Source organism: Parasteatoda tepidariorum, chromosome 1 (genome assembly GCF_982258835.1).
Source record: "Parasteatoda tepidariorum strain Cologne lab strain chromosome 1, Ptep-v5.0, whole genome shotgun sequence".
Classification (NCBI taxonomy): Eukaryota; Metazoa; Arthropoda; class Arachnida; order Araneae; family Theridiidae; genus Parasteatoda; species Parasteatoda tepidariorum.
In genome coordinates this window covers 46,515,186-46,536,643 of record NC_141755.1, presented here as the reverse complement: position 1 = coordinate 46,536,643, position 21,458 = coordinate 46,515,186, and the positions used below count along the sequence as shown (strand labels likewise).

The 21,458-nt window shown below is 28.3% G+C and overlaps 1 protein-coding gene across 1 annotated transcript; it reads left to right on the top strand.

Moving 5' to 3' along the window:
* Window positions 1-2,176: 2,176 nt before the first annotated feature.
* Window positions 2,177-20,295, top strand: LOC107448518 (uncharacterized). The gene is made up of 4 exons (XM_016063759.5): window positions 2,177-2,363; window positions 4,216-4,367; window positions 11,660-11,865; window positions 18,384-20,295. The coding sequence occupies exons 2-4, from the start codon at window positions 4,235-4,237 to the stop codon at window positions 19,137-19,139; spliced, it is 1,095 nt and encodes a 364-aa protein (XP_015919245.3). The 5' UTR covers window positions 2,177-2,363; window positions 4,216-4,234; the 3' UTR covers window positions 19,140-20,295.
* The last annotated feature ends 1,163 nt before the right edge of the window (window positions 20,296-21,458 follow it).

Here is a 21,458-nt window from a genome sequence, read left to right as displayed (position 1 = left end):
GAATTACATCCCAGCATTCAAAGTGCAAGGCCAAATTTATCATCGTGCAGGATCACTTCAGTCAATGCCTAACGCAGATCATAAATTTCTACAAATTTATTTCATGGATAACACAAATGATCAAGTCAATCAACGTTGTCAGGTAAACAATGGCATTAAACGAAAAATTGTTACCGTATTACAAAAATTTTTCGATCAACATAATCAGTTAATTAGGCTGTTCACAATTGCCCTTGACTAAATGTCATCCGATATTTACAAAGTTGTTATTAGAGCTGAAAAAACACCTGTAGGCCACCACAAAGAAAAATACAATGCGCCAACATTGGATGAAGTGGCTATTGTTATAGTTGGCGAAGAATTTACCTCCCGCGATACAGTTCTTCATCGCAGAAATCGTGACGTTCAAAGAGTTCTCAGAAACTTATCGATCATATGATGCATTGCAATATCCTATTTTATTTTGGTGAGGAGAGGAGGGATATTATTTTAACATAAAATTAAGAAGTCCGCAAACAGGCGTGAAAACCAATAAGAAAGCAAGTGCAATAAGTTTTTATGCATATAGATTAATGATTGCCAAAACGCTGATAATCATACTTTAAAATGTCGACAATTAGTTCATTAATACATTATCGATACGTATGCGAAAATTGAAACTGAACGCCTACTGTATATTAAATTAAATCAAACCAAATTACGTTCAGAAGAATGCATTCATTTACGGGATGCAATAATTAATGATGGTAACGTTAATCCTAATGATGTGGGGAAAATGATTATATTGCCGACTACATTTGCAGGGAGAAAAACTTGGACTCCCTGCAAATGTAGTATTCATACATGTCTGAGTATTCATACATGTGCCTTGGACTCCAAGGCACATGTATGAATACTCACAGGATGCAATGACATATGTTCTCGCATATGGGCTCCTAGATTTATTTATTACATTTATGTGCAATTCTGCTTGGGTTGAAATTAGAGATATTTTGTTACCAGGACAATCATCATCGGATCGTCATGATATTACAGCACGTGTGTTCAAACAAAAATGATAATCTTTACTTGATTTCATTGTGAAGCGTCATGTTTTTAGAGAGACACGGTGTTGGGTGTACTCTATTGAATGGCAAAAACGAGGATTGCCTCAGGCACACATTCTAATTTGGCTTATTGAAAAAAAACCACCTTGCCAAACTGATCAGATATCAGCAGAAATTCTTGATGTCACCATAGATCCAGTCTTATTTCAGATCATTGTCCAAAATATGTTTCATGCTCCGTGTGCATCACCATACATGTCTGTTTGAAAATGCACTAATGATATCCTAGAAAATTAACTGCTGAGACTATCACTGGTTTTTTTCACCATTAAATAAAATTTGCATTTCAAATCATAATCGCAAATGTCATTTACACACTTAAATACAAAATTCAAATTCAAATTGAAAGCGTTGCAACGCACGCAGGGTACAGCTAGTCTGTATATATAATTTAGTTTTATATTTTTAAAAGAATTATCGTAATTTATCAAAATGCAACAAAAAAATGATCCTGACATATTATATTAGGCGTCTATGATAAGAATCTTTGATAGTTTTATTTATTTCGAAAAACCAAAAGTTTAGTAATCTGAAAAGTTTTTTTTTTTAAAAAATTACTTTTTTTCTTCACTGATCGTAAGCCCTATTATATCTTATTTAAATAGTAATTTATAAATTATTGAAATAGTACATATTAATCATAAATTAGTTACACTGTACTTCTAATGAATGGGACAACATGCTGCATAATAATATAGTATAGCATTACCGAAGAACAGTATTTTACTGAATATGATATTGAAATAAATTTTTTTATAAGCTACGTAAAACCACCAAACACTTATTGTAAATTTATATTAAGTAAATTGAAAAAAAAATCTCATCATTCAATGTAATTTTAGTTTATAAAAATATTCAAAACGTACTTCATTTGTTAGATTAATAAATCCTTTTAAAAAACTATTTAATGTATTTCTTCCTCGTAGACATTTTTAGAACCAAAACAAATGCAAGAATAATAAATTTTTTACTTTTAAATCTGAATAGTACATATGCATGATGTAGCAAAAAACAACAATAGAATACTTTTAATTTATTATTTAAAAATGCAGTATCATCACTATGACTATGGAATTTATCGCGGAGAATAAGTAAAATATTGAGGTGCCATTATTAAAGCGATTTTCATCTAATATTTTTGTTCCGTAATAAAATTTTAAATATGTGAATAATATGTCAAACTCGTAAATTCATTTAAAAAAAACTTTCAACGTTCTCGATTTTCTGACATTGAATCTTCTAGATACAAGTTTTGGAGTGAGTATTACCTTAGAAATAATGAATTATTATGCTTAAATATTTTGTAAAAAAACCTTCAACATCAAGCTTGTATGTGAATTTAAAGAATAATACACTCAGACGAAATTTATGAGACGTAGACAAACGATCCAAGTTTATTTAAATTTGTTTTCTAGTATTATTTGCAATTTCTTTATATTTGTTTTTTGCAAGAGAGCGTTTTTTTACGTTTAATAAAAAAGATTGTTCATGGTTCATCTTAAAATATCATATTTATATAAAAATATTTAAATTCCTAAGATTAGTCATAAGTTGTTTTAATAAATTGTGGTTAGAAAATGAAATATTTTCAAAACAAAATTGCGATAAGACTTAGATCTTCTCAAAAAGTAGGAACACTAATATTAATGTCTGAAAACTATTGATATTAATATTATGTACACTAAAGTAATATACTTTTTTATTTAACTAAAATTAAGATGATAATAATTTTTTTCTTTAAATTTCAGGACATAGATAATCCTAATCGATTAATAAAAAATATATTGGGAGTGAACTATTAGCGTTGCGTACGTTACATGATTTGAATAATCCTTTGTTTCAGTTGTAAGAAAATTGGCATTTTGTTGCAAAAATATTTCGTACAAAACGTAAGAAAATACTTTAAAAACTACTTTAAGGATGGATAAATAAGTATATTTCTTTCCCGTTAAAAAAAGAGAGCTTTCGCACGCTACATTGTGGTTGCTTTTTATCGCACTAAATTGCTTTTTTTTAAATATCTTCCATACAGTAAAATATAACTCATTTATTTCTGTTATTTGTCAAGACACGTAACCGACCTTTTAAAAGTTTATACTCTTATCTATATTTTCAAACATCTTGATCCCCGTAAAAATTTTTTTTTGCAGTTACTTAACTTAGTTAACACGACACATATTATATTTAAAATTGACTAATTTGGATAGAATTTTTTTTGAAGTATAAATATAGAATACTTTTAAAATAATTTATGTTTATTCCTGTTACCAGATAAAACTATAATTTTTTGCTGCCCTTTTAATTGTGAAATAAATTCAAACTTAATATTTGTCAGAGCTAAAATTTTAGATTTGTGTCATGCTCTTAATTTTTAAGAACTTCTCACTTATTAAAATTCCCTTCATTAAGGTTACAGTTTACCATACATTTTGATTTTCAAAATTATAGTTCTCATTACCATACGATTAGTAAAAATACTAAATTGAGAAGTAAATTTAAATAAATAAATAGGTTTTAAGTCATGCTCTAAGGTGAGTGGAGGCAGAGGGAATATGAAACGTAATATTAATTCAGTACTGAAATTAATATAAATTTTAAATGAAATTGCGTTATATCTGCTGAAAAATTAGTGAGGTATCAGCATTTAAGTTCCAAAATGACATGGAATAACAGTAATTACAACAAATTTGTAATTCACTTCAGAACTTTAAAAAAAAAAAATCGAAATTTGTATTTTGTTGTATGAAACTTTTTAATTAAAGTTTTAATTTTTTTAAAATTAAAATCTGTTAAGGGAAAAAGGGCAATTATTGCATACCAAGATATCAAAAGATTGATGAAAGTCACTATGTATCTGTTATGAAATTTTGTTTAAAGAACAATTTATATTTTAACTGTAGGAGCGATTAAACTTGCTACAAAATGATGTATAGTATTCATTATGTTTAAACATTTAAATTTTAACACTAGTTTAAAATTTTTGTTAAATTGCTCGTCTATTAAAAAAGGCCGTTTCAATAATTATTTCAAACAATATTTCAATTTTTTTCAATTTAAAAATTAATTAGTAAATTGTATATTTAAGAAATATTTTATTGTTCTATTTTAGAAAGTCTGAAGAAAATAAGATGACTCGTCTCTTTCGTTGTATTACAAAATGGAGATTAAATCGTCATTGTTCGCGGCGGTTCACATTTTATACTATTTTATTTTCTGTCATTGTACTTTTACTACTTTATGTCAGAAGAAAGAAATTAAATGGTAAGATTTTTAATCGTAAAAATAAGCCATAAACATATATTTTTTATTTGAGTTTTCTCATTTATGTGTTTAGCCTTCAGTCGGTTGGTTATTTAATCAATTAATTACAGCCTTTCTCTTTCTTTTTTTTTAAAAAAACTACTTTAGTATTATATTTGTAATTTACTTGACATTTTCTCTACAAATAATTAACATCAAATTTTTGCATTGACTTGGAATATTTTAGTTCATCCTTATTTCTGCTATACCTGGATAAGTAATTATAGATTTGTATCAAACTGATTGATGCTGTTGTCCCTCTTCCATAAAATTCCATATTTTCATTTCATTTACCTCCTAGAAACACCTACAAGATTTATATTATAAAGGATGCTTATAGAATTTTTATGTTACACATATTTTAATTTAGTAATGAATACATGGTTCACACATGGTACATTGAATGGATCCTACGAACGTCCTAGTCATTGTGTCAGCTCATCGCTAAAAATCTGGTTTCGATGTTCCTAGTTGTAAGACAAAATGCTTTTCAATCAAAACATCTTTATAATTGTTGGAATTATCAAGTATTTGTAACAATAATTAAAATTTTTTCATAACTGTTAGTATAACATCAGGCTGTCAAGGATTAAATTTATATACATTTTTTAAAAAAGGCTAAATTGTTCTATAACTTACAAACATAAGGAATTATTTTATTCATCAAAACATCCTTCCAAATACCACCCTTTTTTCCATTTAAAGCTGTTTTTCAAAGGTTCTGCCCTCACAGAAATTTTTTTTTCCAAAATAATATGCTATTTTATTTACTGCTATGAGTTTGCAATAGTTATTTATTATTGTCAAGTCAAGCTTAGTCGAAGCCTTACATGCTAATTCTGAGAATGGCGCAGAACTTCAGTAGGAAGAAAAGTCACAGATTCGTGAGAATGATAAGTATAATTTGTTAACATTTAAATGTTACAGATGCGCTGCATTAGTAAAAAATAATATCGGGCTCATAAAACTGCTCAAAAATTGGAAAATGGTTCTTAATTTTCATAATTCTTATAAAGGTGGGAAAATCTCGCAAACTTCCACAAAGTTTAATTTTTAAAATATTTTAATTATTTATCTGTTCTAAAGCACAGATAGATCTTTACCAAAATGGTAAAATTGAAATTTATAGCTTTATCTCAAGTGTAAAGCAGTTAAATTGTAGCTTTTTTTAAATTTTTGTAGACGAAATAAACACTGTTAAGCGATAGGTCACTCACGGCGGCGGTTCAAACCCTAGCGGGTGATAATCAATGAATTCCTGGAAGGCCAGGTTTTGATCACTGACAGAATAAAATTGTTTCCTTTAAAAAAAGTTGTTCAAATCAAAGAGATAACTTAGGGCTGAGGCTAGGTCTATCAGCTGGATGGAGGATAAGGAAGAATTTCCAATTCTCTAAGACTATCCGTTCTCTATCAGCTCTCTCAAACACGATAAAAAATCCATGGTTTATCTGATTCCGGGAAGTGTTACGTATGATTACTACACCGCTAAAGTGGTTGAAGAAAGTTTGCAGCATTTCAAAATCAACTACGGGATTAATTTTGCTGATCTCAATGCCGGTTTAAACACGCAAAAAAATTGAACGGCATTGTGGTTTAAATAGAGAAATAAGAAAACAACTTTCCATTTGCTTCTGAAGTTGTACACCGTTCTCTAAAGTGAAGCATCAGTTTAAGCACATTTTCCGCATAAAAATTAATATCTTGTGTATTTTTTAAAGCAAATGCCGTGCAATGATGATAGTTTTCGACTTTGCCTTTCCAAGTGGAAATAGACCTAAGATGTCGTCAATAATAAAAGCAACTAGAGTTGGCGGATTAGTGCCAGGGTTACCAAAAATTAGTACCCCAAAAAACTGTAAGAAAAAATTATTTGTGTATCGAAATCGGGTATCTCTATCTGTTAGCGTAATTTATCATATTATGAAAGAACAAAAATACTGGCTGTCTTATAAATCAAGCCGACATCATTAAGTTGACTGATAGTAGAGCAAATATTTCACCCAGATATACTCGAAAACAAATTTTGTATATTAGTTTCTTATAATTTCTGTTAAAATGAAATGATTTGAAGAGTTATGAACCAAGTCACGCCCTCTGAGATCTCCAGACAGAAAAAAAAATACTTGACCTCTTCAGTAATATCTTTTTTAATATTTATACCATTAGTTTTCCCTCTACCGGAAAATACGCGTTGTTCATTCCACTAATTTAACTGAACAGTATCATCAAAAAATCATCAATACATCAGTCTAGAGACCAATAAAAGTATATTTGAGGTAGCATAATCTTTTTTCTTCCTCACAATAAAATCGATTTTGCCCATCACACCAATTTTCTCTCATTCATTTTAATGGAGGATTAATGTTATGGTTAAAAGTTATAATATTCTGAAAATACCCTTGTGGAAGCGTTCTAAAAAAATAAATTTTCATCATAGTTCACAAAATTAGGTGGAAACTTCACATTGTGAAAACATGTTTGTTCTGCTGCTATTAATTAAAAAACAGTGATGTTTACAGCAAATAGAAAATTATTTATTAAAATTAGAAAGAAAATCACTGCTAACATTGCGAAGAGGCATGTGAGTAGACAATTTCTGTAAATGAATTAAGTGTTTTTTTTTTTTAATATAACGGTAAATGTCAAAATTTCATGTGTTATTGGAGAAAATCGCTTAATGTAGTAACAAAGTATGTCAAGTGTCTTGAACCTATTAAAATTGAAAGAAAACGGAGATTTTGTAAAGATTTATTTATTTTGAATAGTATTGAATTCCTGCTGTAAAGTTTGTTGCAAATGCTAGTTTTTCTTTGCCTTCTCTGTGGATTTTTAAATGCCCATGAAGTCGATACAAGAATAACTAGAGCTTCGAACTAATTTATCAATCAAAGATTCGATGGCATGTAACGATTCCGATTGCACTGTTTTAATTTTTAGCATTTGCTTTAATTTTCTAAAATCTACCCATAAACGAATTTTTAACTTTTTCTTCTTTTTTAATTCAAGAGTTACGGAGGCAGAATATGGTGAAGAACTTTCTTTTCTTATATTATATTTCAATAAATCCTGAAATTGACTTTCTATGTCTTTCTATGTTTTTTTTGAAAATGTTTTATATGGCCTTAAAGACATCGACAAATCCTACATTAACCTCACCCGTTCTATTCTAATAGTACCTACACCATATTTCTTCTTAGCAAATAATTCCTCATACTCGATCAGAATTCCGAGTAAATAAGAATTTTTTTCACTTTTCATTGATTTCGGTGTTTTGTTGACGTCAATCTGACACTGTGCACACTAATTATTATAATTTATCTCAAAAACACTCTAGATCATCCTTTTTTCTTTTCTTTTCCAGTTATACACGTTTTTGTGCAACTTTTATTTCTGAGTACTTTTTTTGCTTTTTTCATTTTCGAAATTGTCTTTTCAATATTCCCTATTCCTTTCACATAATTTTTTTGTTTATTTTGATTAGCACTTAATTGTACTGGATTTTCAGATGACGAGTTCAATGTCAAGTTACTATATTTGACAGGATGGAAAGTGATCAGTTTTCTGTACTTCTGGTAAACAACTTGGTTTACAAAATTGATTCGTATAGGATTGTCCTCATTCATATTCATTCAATATCCATATCAATGCGTAGAATTTGAATGGTTTTGATGGCAAATCTTGCATCGCATGATTGGTTGAGAGTTTGAGTTTTGGGTCGTCCTCTTCAGTCAACGAATATATTCAGTTGATGAATATCAGTCGTCCTCTCTTGATTTCTGTACACTGAGAAGATTTATAGCCAAATTAGGTGACAATTGTAGCGACGCAATTCTGGTTCTTGTCTGTCTAATTTGGGCGTGTAGTAGGGAACGCGATTAATTTGTGTTATGCTTTTGTCTCCATGCCACCAAAGTTATTCGTAGTCGCGTAATTTGTGTTTCAAATTACTTACATCTGCAGAGTCATATAAAATGGTTTCGTTATGTTTTGTTTCCCGAAGGTCATCAATGCCTACTCATTTATGCAACTAAAACACGAAATTTGCTTTATTTTGAAAAATTAATCTTGCACGAATTCGGGTTAGCGTATTTTTTTGGTTCTGCAACATCTCATGAATATCAGCAGCATTGTACAATATTGTTCGATATTCATTGAGTAAGGCATCTTTTAATTTTGAACATGAATCAACACGGGGTTGGGTACGAAGAAGTAATAAATCGTCTCCCTTTATAAACCTTTTAGCATATATAAACTTTTGACTCAAGGACAAAAATTAAACGTTTTAGATACAATTTCAGATTATTCAATCCAATTAGTTATATTTTCGTGTTTTTCCTGCTTAAAAAGAGAAGTGACAGTTTTGATATCTGAAGATAAGCAGTAATTTAGGTTCATTTACATTTTATATGGTACATTGACAGTTTTTAATCTATTGTCTAACAGTATTTATTATAGAATTTATTGTTTTAACAGTAATTGTTACGTCAAGCGCTCAGGTATCATAATTTTGATCTAGTTGCGCTTCTATGTCATTTTGATTTTTGTTGCTAAGTTAACTTTTAAAAAGTTCTATGGCTGGCAACAGCATTTTTATTTTTAAGTTGTATATTTTTATTTCTTTTAGAATTCGTTCTTTTTTTATCGAAATGTTTTTTAACCTAACAGAATTCTTTGCCGACTGTTCTCTCTATATATGAAGAAAATAAAGTAAATATTTAAGAGTTGTGAAAAGAATCTTATTTAGTTGTACAAAGTACTTCATTAATATTATCTGTTTGTTGATCCCTATTAACTGCTCTGTTTTCCTTTCCAGTGCTTACGTCATTAAAATGTTCTCCTTCCGGTGTATCATCTTCAGCTAACGAATTCCGAAGAATATCAAAACTCGTTAAACACGTGACAATTTTTAACAAGGTCTTCTATCTAACCACAATTAAAATATTTAATAAATCAGAAACTTAAATTAATTCGAACAATTTAAAATTTTCAATTACTTTTTTTACTTAATTCATTGCAGTTATGACCTAGAATTTCCTAAAAGATTCTGAAAAATTAATAATTTTTGTTCTATTTAAACGCTCTTTATTATTTGAAATTTTTTTTTTATCCAACAATTTAACTTTAACTACATGAGTTGTTTTTATTGACTTAGCTACGGCTTTTATGTCTTTTAATGACACTTTAATTATTTATAGATACAGTAGATTTAAGCATTATTATGTAAAAAGAGAAAGAAAGGAATAATTTATTTCAAAAATTTTCTGATTTAAGAAAATTGTTTGGAGCTATATTTCTAAGAATTATGTAATGTAATAAACTTACCATTGTTCCGAATTCTGCTGAAAAATCTAAAGAAATAAAATTAAAAGAAAAATATATTTGATTATTGTTATTCAGTATGGAAATTGTCATATTGTAGAATTTTTTTTTGAAGAGAATGCATCCGGGTTGAGAGGAAAACTATTTTGTCGCGTTTATTTCTGATAATTTTAAATTTTTTTTTTTAAATTGGTGATTTCAAAATATCTCCAATGCTTCTTTGTAAAGAGACGAAATCCAAGTTTCGTTTTCTCTACAGTCAATTAGTATGAGATGTATTGTTTTCAAGGACAGAATATTCATTTTGCTGCGATGCTTTACTTTTTTTCCAGCTGCATTTTATAAATTTGTCTCAAGAGGTCTTACTGTCATTACTTAATTGTTGTACGATACACAATTTCAAATGCGAAAAGATGTGATTTATTTAAAATATTTATTTCATGAAGATCTAATTTTACTTTTCTCGATGTAAAATAATTTTCTGGATTTTTTTATGTGAAGGAAGGATTTAATTTCTCCGATTGTTTTTTTATAGAACTTTTTTCGCTGCATGGAGAAAATTAGTGAGTTTTTCTTTTTCTGTCCATTTTCAAGCTGATTGTTGCGTCGTTCCGATGAAGTTTTTTTACTCTTTTTTCTCTCAGCAATTTTTTTAAAGCGATTTTATTGTAAAATTTCGTAAACCAAGCTTAATTATTCACGAAAATATGGGCATTTTTATAAAAAATTTTTTTGCTCTAAAATATTTTTTTTTGTTTTGCTTTCTTACTTATCGTAGAAATATTTTATAAATTTTTTTTTTAAAAATGGAGCAATGTTTACTTTGTAACGAAAATATCATTTGCAAGGTATTAACAACCACTTACCACTCTTATTACAAAATTTAGAAAAATGCGTGAAACTTTTTAAAATTTCAAGGTATTTAAATCTGATTCTCCTCATAAGTTACCAAATACACAAATACAATTCAAAGCTATGTTAAGCGAAAGATTTTTTAAATATTTCTTGCACATACGCAGCATAAAATAAATTTTTTATATGCTCATATCTTGCAAAATTTTAAGCGATTTTTCTTCTTCAAATTTCCAAATGATATTCATTAAATTAATTAAAAATTAATCTAATACAAATCTTTCTTTTCTAATTTTATTAAGTATTTCTAATTTTATAGGTAGAACAACGTAATACATTTTTTTTAAAATATCCGTAACTCCGCAAATATTTAAGCTTGGTTTACAAATTTTATACAACACCTACATATTTTAATCAAAATAATGATACAAATTATAAGTTTATTTCTATATTTTCTGTCATAAAGTATTTTAAAAAACACTTGTTCTTTCTTCATAATTTTTTGCGGATCCCTTAAGCCTCTGAAGTCTTTAAACTTAGTTGGTTTGTATAAGAAATAGCTTAATCACTAAAGTTAAAAAATTACTCTTTGAGTTTTTCGTGTGAAATTAAAAAAATATATTTCAAAGTGAAAGCGTCTTTTCAATTATTGTAGGATAGTGCATAAATTTACAGCGTATAGCGTGAATCAGAATATAAATGTACCGAATTAAAGAGGGAAATGTTGATTCTGCTTCTTATTTAAAGCGAGTTTTTGAAGACTTAGTTCTTCATAGACTAATTCATTATTATTATTGTTGAAATCAAAACTATTTTTAAAGAATTTTTCAAAGTAAGTGTAATATAAAGTTTTAAAACTGTTTTCTCTGTATCATGTTGTTGGCATTTTATTTGGGTAATTTATAGTTGTAATAGTTAAATCTTCAAAATTATCAATAAAGCTGTTTGTCATTTGATACTACGTAAAATGACTCCTTATGTACTATGTTTCATAAATCAAAATAATTAAACAAAGACTTTGTTTTAAAGTGGAATATTAGTATTTTGGATTTGATTGACACTTTTGATTTTTCTTTCAGTTTACCATTATTCTATGTTTGAAGTGAGTGATGTTAATCGATTGCGTGTGCTATTTGTGTCCTATGTGGAATCTTCATTTATAGTTGAAATGCTACAGAATTTACCAAATACCTATTATCAGTTTGAACCGGAACAGTTTTCAAATCAAAGTAAAGAAGAACTCCATGAAGCTATATATAAAATCTTTAAGTGTCAACAGTCTTCAGTAAGTTGATGCTTTCAAATTTTTGTGTGACGCGTTCTATTTGTGCAGTATGTCGAAGCACGTTAATGGAAAAAAAGAGAAGAATGTGACACATTAATGTATCATTAATGCGTTAACCGTTTGCTATTTGAACTAGAGTTTGCACAATAAGAAATTTTTCAAGTAAAACTGGCTATTTACTAATATATCATTAATGCGTTAACCGTTTGCCATTTAAACTAGAGTTTGCACTATAAGAAATTTTTGAATTAAAGCTGGCTATTTACACTCGCGATATATTTTTTTCTTTTTAATGAGCTTCTCCCTTCAGGCTATATATTAACCCAATGAGATAAGCTTTGGGAACAACCATAACATTTAGAAACAGCCCAAGTGGATATTTTCAATTGCCAGTTTAAGGAATTAGCACTTGAAACTAAGTTTAAAGAATTCATGGTTACATTTAAAGTATAAATTGTGAAACTATTATTCAATTTGACAAGCTCTGATGCTATGCATTTATTTGTTATATTCAGATATAAATATAACTTATATATAATACAATAATGCACTTATATCTGCGTAAAGTAGACTTTGAAATATATTTTAGTTTAAATGGAGTCTGATTATATGGAGTCTGATGCAGTCTGATTATGCAGCCTGCAAGTGATATGCAGTCTGATTATGAAAATTGAGACATTATATCCATTAGTATTAATCATTCTAAGAGTCATTCAATCTATAACGATTCTTTCATAATCTATTGAAAGGGATTGAAAATATTTGAAGGTAGATAAAACACATACGAATGAAATATATACAAAAAAATGAAGGTTTCAAGGAGTCATTTTTTTTCTTTCAATTTTATCTCTGAAACTCTGCAAAGAAAGTGCTATTTGAAAGAAAGTGGAATTTCTGTTAATCTGCTTAAAGACGCATTTTTTTCTGTAAACAGATAAGACTTGCAATCATTAATTCCGATTTTTTCTTGTTAATACAGATTTTTCTATTTCAAATGCGTAAAAGTTAAATATCAAAGCAGAAACAAGCGGGATTGATAGATATTGTTTATCCCCCACGAAAGTAATTTTTTGCAGATGCTATTTGAAGATACATTTCGTGTAAAGAAGTTTTTGTTCAACTTTACCGTGCCTACTTCATTCAAGTGAATTGAATGAAAGAGTCGTTAAACCTTTCTAACCCATCTTGATTGTGTGTACAGTGCGCACCCAGAATAAATTTCGTTCTAACAATCGTATTTTCAAGTAATAAGTGTTAAACTTAATGGTTTTTAGGAGTGACCTCAAATATGCTAATTATTTAGTGCTAACTATTAATTAAGTTGCGAAATAAGACCCAGAAACGCACTTTCTCTGAATAAACATAGATTTTACATATTTGGAATAAAAAAATAGGAGGTAACCGCAATCTGAGAAATAAGGTCCCCATAGTTTTGTCAGGAGAGCGATCCAGAGTTCGGAACTCTTAATGTTAATTTCACATTTTGCGTTTTTAGTCATATTTTTAAAACTAATTAAAGAATTAAAAAAATGCACCCACTCATTCAAACCGTTTACCTAAAAGATAATTTTATACAAAAATAATTTTTATTAACTATTTATTATTTATTACTATTTAATTTAATTGAGGATGAAAACATTTTGAATTATGAGGTATAAATTTTTTTATGTCACATTAATCTACATATTTTTCTATTGAAAAATCTAAAATTTCAACTGTTTTTATAAGTAGAAGCCGAGAAAAAAATAAAATAAAATATTTTTTTAAATATAATTTTTCAACAATGAAGAAATATTTCAATGGGGCGATTAATATTTAAATTTGGTTAACTTACGAGGAACTTGACTTACGCCAGCGTAGCGTAAAATTTCCTTAATAATTTTTTTGTTGCTAATAACCGATTGCTAATCCTTTTTTAAAATTATAAAATACGATGTTTCCTTCATCTAAAAATTTATTCGTAACTTTGTAAAGAAATTAATAAAACATTCTATTCAAGGAATGTCAAGTTTTATAAAAGCATGTTTCTGATAGGATGTGAGTATACATCAGATTATGATATTATTTAAGGTGATTATATTTTATTTTTTAGTTTGTTTTTTTCAATAATTGATACAATTTCAATAGCATACATACGTATGCATAGATTTCGAAAAATATATTTATCAATTTTCTCAATATACATATTATAAATTATTTCGAATACGTAGTCAACATTTTTTGAGCATCTTAAAATTTCCCAACGATCTACTTATCTATAGTCTTAATCTTAAAATTTTTTTTAATTACCTGTACGCGCATGTTTTGCAGAACTATTTTAGCAACTATTTTATTAAATTCTAACATTTCTCAAATTCTAATTCTTTACTCTTCTAAGTATATTATTTTTTATTGATATACTAATCAATTATTTAATACTTTAAGTTTTTCTTTAAATTCCTTTTTTAAATTACTGTCAAGTTTTCATTAAAAGAAAACTTGGATTTCTTGCCTGCTAGCAGAGAATTAAATCTTGTTACGAAATTACAAACATTATGTTATTTAAAATTATTTAATGCAAAACGGCTGACTATTTACTGAGCAATTTTATTTTTTTCGAAAAATAAAGATAATTTATTGATTGTCTTTTTTTAGTGCTGTCACTTTATAGATTATCTAAAAGGATTTTATAAGTCACTGCAAGGAGTATAAAGATACCGAACATAAAGAACTGTGGAATACGCAGCCAGAATGTTTAAGCGCCCTGAAATATCTCATTCTCTTATATGTCGTCCTAACATCTTAATTTTGAAATTAAATTTTTAATTACCTGGATACGTGTGTTCCACAGAACTATTCAACGAATTATTTTATTAAATTTTTTACTCTTTCTTTACGTTACCAAGTAGATTTTTTCCGGTAATAATTAATTATTTTGCTTAGCTTTTAGTGGTATTTAAAGTTTATTTTTAAATTAACTCTCGTTTTAATTAATTGTTAAGTTTTTTTAGTCTCATAACTATAGCCATTTTGCTGATAAGAATTTGGAAACATTTTCTATGTTGAAGTTGCTCAGTTCAAAACGGACTTATCGTAGTAAATAAGTGCACCCTTTTTACTAAAATTGAACAACCAAATTATTTAGTTATTTACTTTACTGTTTCTTATTTGTTTGCTTTGTGAAAAGTAAATACATATTAGTGCAACTCAAACAACATCAACTGCCTGCTTTGTTTTTAAATAAACAAATTTGAACCGCAATTTTATTTTGACGTTCGAAGTTATATATTTCACCATTAAGTTTAAGAAAGCTGCTCTCTTAACAAAAGATGTTGAAAAAATTCATTTTCGATAAAATTATTTTAAACTTTTAGCATAATTCCCAAGGTATTATTATAGCATAATTTGTTATTAGAAAAATATCTTATTTTGTTAAAAAGCAAATACTAAAACTTGAAATGTGTAAAAAGATTCCGAAGCCGAGCCAATTTTAGAATCCTCATCTGATTTGAAAATGTAATGAAAAATACGTGATTTTTGTACTTGTTTTAATAAAAAATAAATAAATAAATATGCATCAAGAGGCTTCACATACTTTTTACAGAAACTGTGAATACTAATATTTTTTCTGCATTTTGTCATAAGAGGATGAGAATGATATTTCTCCAAGGAGCTTACTCATTAATTTTTTTATTTACAGAATTGAAATCTATTTGGATGAAACATATTATTGCTTGAAAGCTAAAATGAGAAATATTTCAACTATTATTATTCATCTAAGCTCATTCCATTAATTTAATGATAGCGGATGGTTAGTCCATTAATTTAATGATAGCGGATTTCCATGGAAGCCCCGTTTACTATTATACTGTAAATTCCTTAAGTGCAGCTTGAATAGTTTATTTTAATCAAATTTTTTAGTAATTATAAGCAAATAAGAGTATTAAAATAAACTCGATCGAAGTACGCCTAAAATATACCCTAAAATATATTTGGAATAAACTTCGGAATCAATAAATAAAAAATACAATTTCAAACAAATTCGAGAAGGACTTTAACTTGTTTGAAATAGCTTTCCTTGCAGCTATTTAATTTTGATTCCTGGTACTAGGGAATATTCCATTTTCACTTTCGACTTTTGAAATTTCAATTGTAAACAAAATTTTTTGTATCCTTAAGAAATGTTATTAAGGCTAGCAATAAAAAATTGTACTGCATTGCTTTTTCAGAAAGTTGCGACTAGGCAATATTTTTTTTCAATATAAAAACCTATGTCTTTATCTTACGCAAAACTTATTTTAATATTGCGTGAAGTAATCTAATATACTGCGCTACTAAATGAATAATCCCAAGAAACTGAATCTGCTGGATATAAACTTCATTGATTTAAAAAATAATAGATGATAATAAAAGTAGACACGCTTTGAGAGTCCGAAAAATAACGTCACAAGTCATTCATGCCTGTCGAGTCTGGAGAATGGGCGCCTATTTTTGAACTCTCGAAACTCGTTGAGTTTTATTTCCCTCTTGATATTTTTTAAACCGAATGAAGTTTTTATCAGCAATTAAACTGTTTTACATTTGGGTCTTGATCACTATTTTGATAAGGATTTTTTGCTCGTAAAAGTAAACATATGTATTTTAATATTTTAACAGGATTTATGTGATCTTTGAAGAAGTAAGAGAACTGTAGCATAAATATTGTAACTATGAAGTTAAAGATAACTTTAAAATTCAAAATTTCAGACCAGATAATTTGAGTTAAAGAAATTTAATAATTTTTAAAGTTTTTTGTGCTCCCATTTCAGTATCGAACTCTATTTAAAAGGTGAGTATAGTATCAGATATATTTAAGAAAACAAAGAAATCATAGTAGTGGTATTTGGTGATAAATATAGCTTATAGTAATTAAGGAACATGTTGTGCAACATTTTATGGTGAATTTGCGAAATTAACTTTCAGAAGTTATCGAAACATGAGGATGCTATTAACAAATCATCTTTATCCAAAGAGAACCATGTAGCTTAAATATCTGGCAAAATGAAGCGATTTTTCAAACAATGAATTATACAATATACAACATATTATTTCCATATGTTATTCTTAAACATAACATATGTCAATGCCTTACTAAGTCATAAATCATTTATAAATTGATTGGAAATTTCTTTTCAAAGGAGATTTAAAAAAATAAAATTCTGTGGTCGGAAATCAGCTGAAAAACTGTCTACTGTCGAGATATTTTCGATTAACTATTAACAAATAAACCTCTTTGAGCAACCACACAACATTATTTCAATGTTTTCGATTGTTTGAATTTGGTTTGCTTAGCAAGGAAGAAAAATAAGGTATTCCTCACTTGAATTAGTCTATGGGTTATCTTAAAATATTCATTTGTGACTGTGACTTAGCTTGACTGCTTCTTTGGGACTATCGTTAAATACAACTTATTAGCCCACCAATTTATGATCCAATCTTTTCAAAATTTTGTCTTCCCTCCTACTTTGAGCGGTATACAAATATGCTAAGAAATATCTTTATTCAGAGAAAGTGAATTTTTGTGTCCGATTTTGAAGCTTAATTAATAATTAGCTCTAATTAATTAGCATATTTGAAGTCACCCCAGAAACTCTGAAGATAGATTGACGCTTAGTGCGTGAAAATCAGATCATTAGCTCGAAAGTTATTCAGTGTGATATCTTTTTTTTGCGCACTGTGCATTTTTTTTCCGTGGTGGTTAGGGCATCCAGTAACGGAGCCAAAGGTATGATTATTTTCCGCAAACCTCCTCATTGATATCTACGCATCTTTCATTCCCCAACGACACATCATCTCGATTCACTGAAACATGAAAAATAAAGTTCACGCCAATAAACAGGCTCTTTTAGAATCTGCTGAAATAATCTGTCCAAGACTTCCTACAATGTTTTGCAGTAGAAATTTCCATTTGCATACGTGGTTTTCCCATCTGCTTACGGAATCTTTCTCACAACTGTACTTCTAGCTGTCACACTGTAATCTTAGAGTATAATTTTATTGTGTATTTTTTACATTCAATTTTATTTATTTTCATTTCTAAATTTAATATTTTCGCTACCTCATACGTTCATCGTAGATCTTCTGCATAACTTAATTCATCATAGTTTCAATTCAGCATAGGCTTTGTTAGCGTTAAAAATTTAAAATGATTTAATCGAACTATAATGACCTTTAGTAATTTTGAGAAAAAAATATGACGTATATATTGTTTGACTTTTAATGCCGAGCCCATCAAAGCATTTTTCAAAAACAATTATGAAAAAAATATGCCAGTTTTTTAATTACATTGGTAACCGCATTTGTGTTTCAATGTCGGCACATTCCACTTCGTATGCTCAACTGATTTTGAACAGCTCATTATTGTTCAGTAAAAAAAAATATTCATTTTAAAAAGAAGGACGAGATTCATGTGTTGACAGTAGTAAAAAAAACAAAATTTTAATTCTGAATTTTTTTTTATATAATAACATTAATAACTGTTTCATTTTATTAATTTACAGATAAAAGGATTTCTGCAGTGGATGAAAGAAAATCCTGCTTACTTGAAACTAGAACAAAATGTAAAATATTTTAAACATTTAAAATCGTGCATATCATCTGGTACATGCTATAATGGTGCATTTTTGGATGCATTTTGCAAAACCCACGAAATAATCCTCATCAAAACTGTTGGTTTAAAGTTGACAGAAGCAGCGGAATTATTCAGAAAATATCCTGACCTCAACTTGAAAATCATCTTCATAACAAGAAATCCCATAGCCGTTTTAAATTCGCAAAACAATCACCTCAAAAAGAAATTGTGTTTATTCAAAGCGAACTGCACAGAACCCGATGCGTTTTGTTTGATGTTTCATGAAGATTTGAAACTCTCCTGCACCCTGTCCCATGAAAAACCTAATAACTTTATGATTGTACGCTACGAAGATTTCTTTGCGAATTCTTGGGTGTCTTCAAGTCGTGTTACAAATTTTCTAGGTTTCGAAACACTTCCAGAAGAAATTGAAATTCTTTTAAAATCTCAACAGCAAATCTCCTCGAGCCACAATACAATCGTGCCCTCTTGGCCAGAAATGTCACATGAAAATATTATAGGCATCCAAAAGAAATGCTACAGCGCCTTTAAAAGTTTAGGGTATCAATACAATTCATACAAAACTTTTGAGCATTATCATTCAAATAACCAACTTAATTTACATAAATCTTTTACATTTTTCTGTGTTAACGAATTTCTTCGGAGTTATGAACAATTTCTATAAATGGCGTCGTAAAAAAATTATTCCGTAAAAATTATGTATCTGTGATGGGCATTCAAGGATGACTAAATTTAGTCAGAATAAATTTATTCTGAATGATTATTCATATGCAAATTTAGTCATTATTCATTATGCAAATTTTTAAATATATGTAGGTACATGCGTACAATGAATGCATGCCGCATGTATGGAAGTACATATGTACAATATATGTTACCCAGTGTATCTGTAATTGTATACACATATATTGTGCATATGTAAATACATACATTGAAAATAGTCATCATGATTACATGAAATTAAATACATCGCTGTAATTGCCTGTAATCGATTATTGTAATCAACACCCAACTCTTTTATGTATGTCTGTAAATATATATATGGATCCACGTTGTATAAGCTAACTAACGTATATACATTGCTACTTCATAGTGCATACGTAAGTACATTGTGTGAACATTATTGTATGTTCACACAATCTTTGTACTTTTATACGTGTTTTGGATGTACACACATCCGTACGTATATGTACGTACGTATATTTTTCAAACACACAAAAGCATTTTATGTGTATACGTACATTATGTACATACGTACTCTGTATGTGTATCTGTACACTACGTACGTTTACTAACATTCTTGTATAAATTGTATGTGCATACTAACATGCATTATGTGTACTACTTTTGTATGCATTTACACATTTATGAATTGTACGTACACTTGTTCATAAAATGTACGTAAGTACGTAATGCCATGTATTAGCAATGTATGTTAGAATCTAAACATTCAACTTATTTTACTTATTTACGTAAACATTTATATACAGTGCTCGTTCATGTACATATATATATATGCATAGACATACAGCGTAGTTAAGTGTGCAAGGTATGTACAACATATTTATGTATTCATGTAGTAACTATTTTTACAATTATTCGTAATAGAGATTACTTGTAATCGCTAAATTATGAATGCTGGTAAAAATGACTGCTTATAATTGTACATATTGATTGCTTAAAATAATAGATTTTGGTCATTATTAACTATATATACCAGTTATCGTCTCTCGTTGTCATTACTGGTAATTATAATAACTTTTTCTTATCTGAAATTGTTACTTGTAACTTTTAAAAGTGATAAAAAAGTAGTTTATTACTATGTATTTTTCATTTGTAGTTGTCACAATCGTTGTCAATTAGTGTATTTCTTCTTTTATGCAGTGAAATTATTCACTTATTCTTTACTAATGAATAGAGTTTTATTCATTATTTTGAATGCCGAATGCCCATCTTTAATATTATATATATATATATATATATATATATATATATATATATAGGAAAAATTTTTTCTTCTCAAAAACTAGATTTTCCAAGAGAATCTGGCTAATTCAAATAAACAGACCTTTTATTATTTTAGATCAAGTTCAGTTAACAGTTTAAGTTGGATTTTTTCATATCTTACATTGATTGTTTCCCATGGAAGGAATCTTGAGATTTGGTACAGATTTTTCCAGTCATGAGAATAGGTATACAATGTAACTTTATTCACTCAGTTCTTTTAAAAACGGTTATCTTATTTTTTGAAAAGAATTATTTTCAATAGAATTCAAATATTTCGCTTTTTCAGATAGATTTTTAACTGCTAAATTGATAAGAGATATCAGTTTTACACTTAACACTAGATTGCCTAAGGAAGTCATTTTGACTGCTTTTAATTTCAATTAGAAGAACAATGATGTATATAATGACACAATTTTTATAGAATTTTGTGACTTTTTGAACAACATATAATTTTTTTATTGTTAATATTTACTAATAACTTGCTATATAACAGTAAATAATATAAAAATGTTAAAAATTATTTTTCAACAAATTTATTTACGCATTCACATTCTAGTCATTTCGACTGCTTTTAGGCAATATAGGTATAAACTAATTTTCCGTCTTTCTAGTGTTAAGTACCTTGGAACATTAAGTATTTTCATTATACAGTATGATGATTTATAGAAAGTAATATTGATCTGATTCTGGTACCGATCATATTGATTCTGCTTTATTATATAGAAAGTATTGAGACATTTAATCTAAAAGAAAAACTTTCTATTGTATCTTTGGAAACGTATTTATGGTGAAACTTACTGATTGTCTGTGTGTGTGAGCATGTATTTGACGTAATTAGGTATAATACGCCCGGTGGCGTATATACCTAATATATACGCCCGGTGGCTGAGCGGTAGCGCTTCGCGCTGTCGTGTCACAGGTCTTTGGTTCGATCCTTGGGCCGGGCAAGGCCGACTCAGCCTTTCATCCCTTCAGT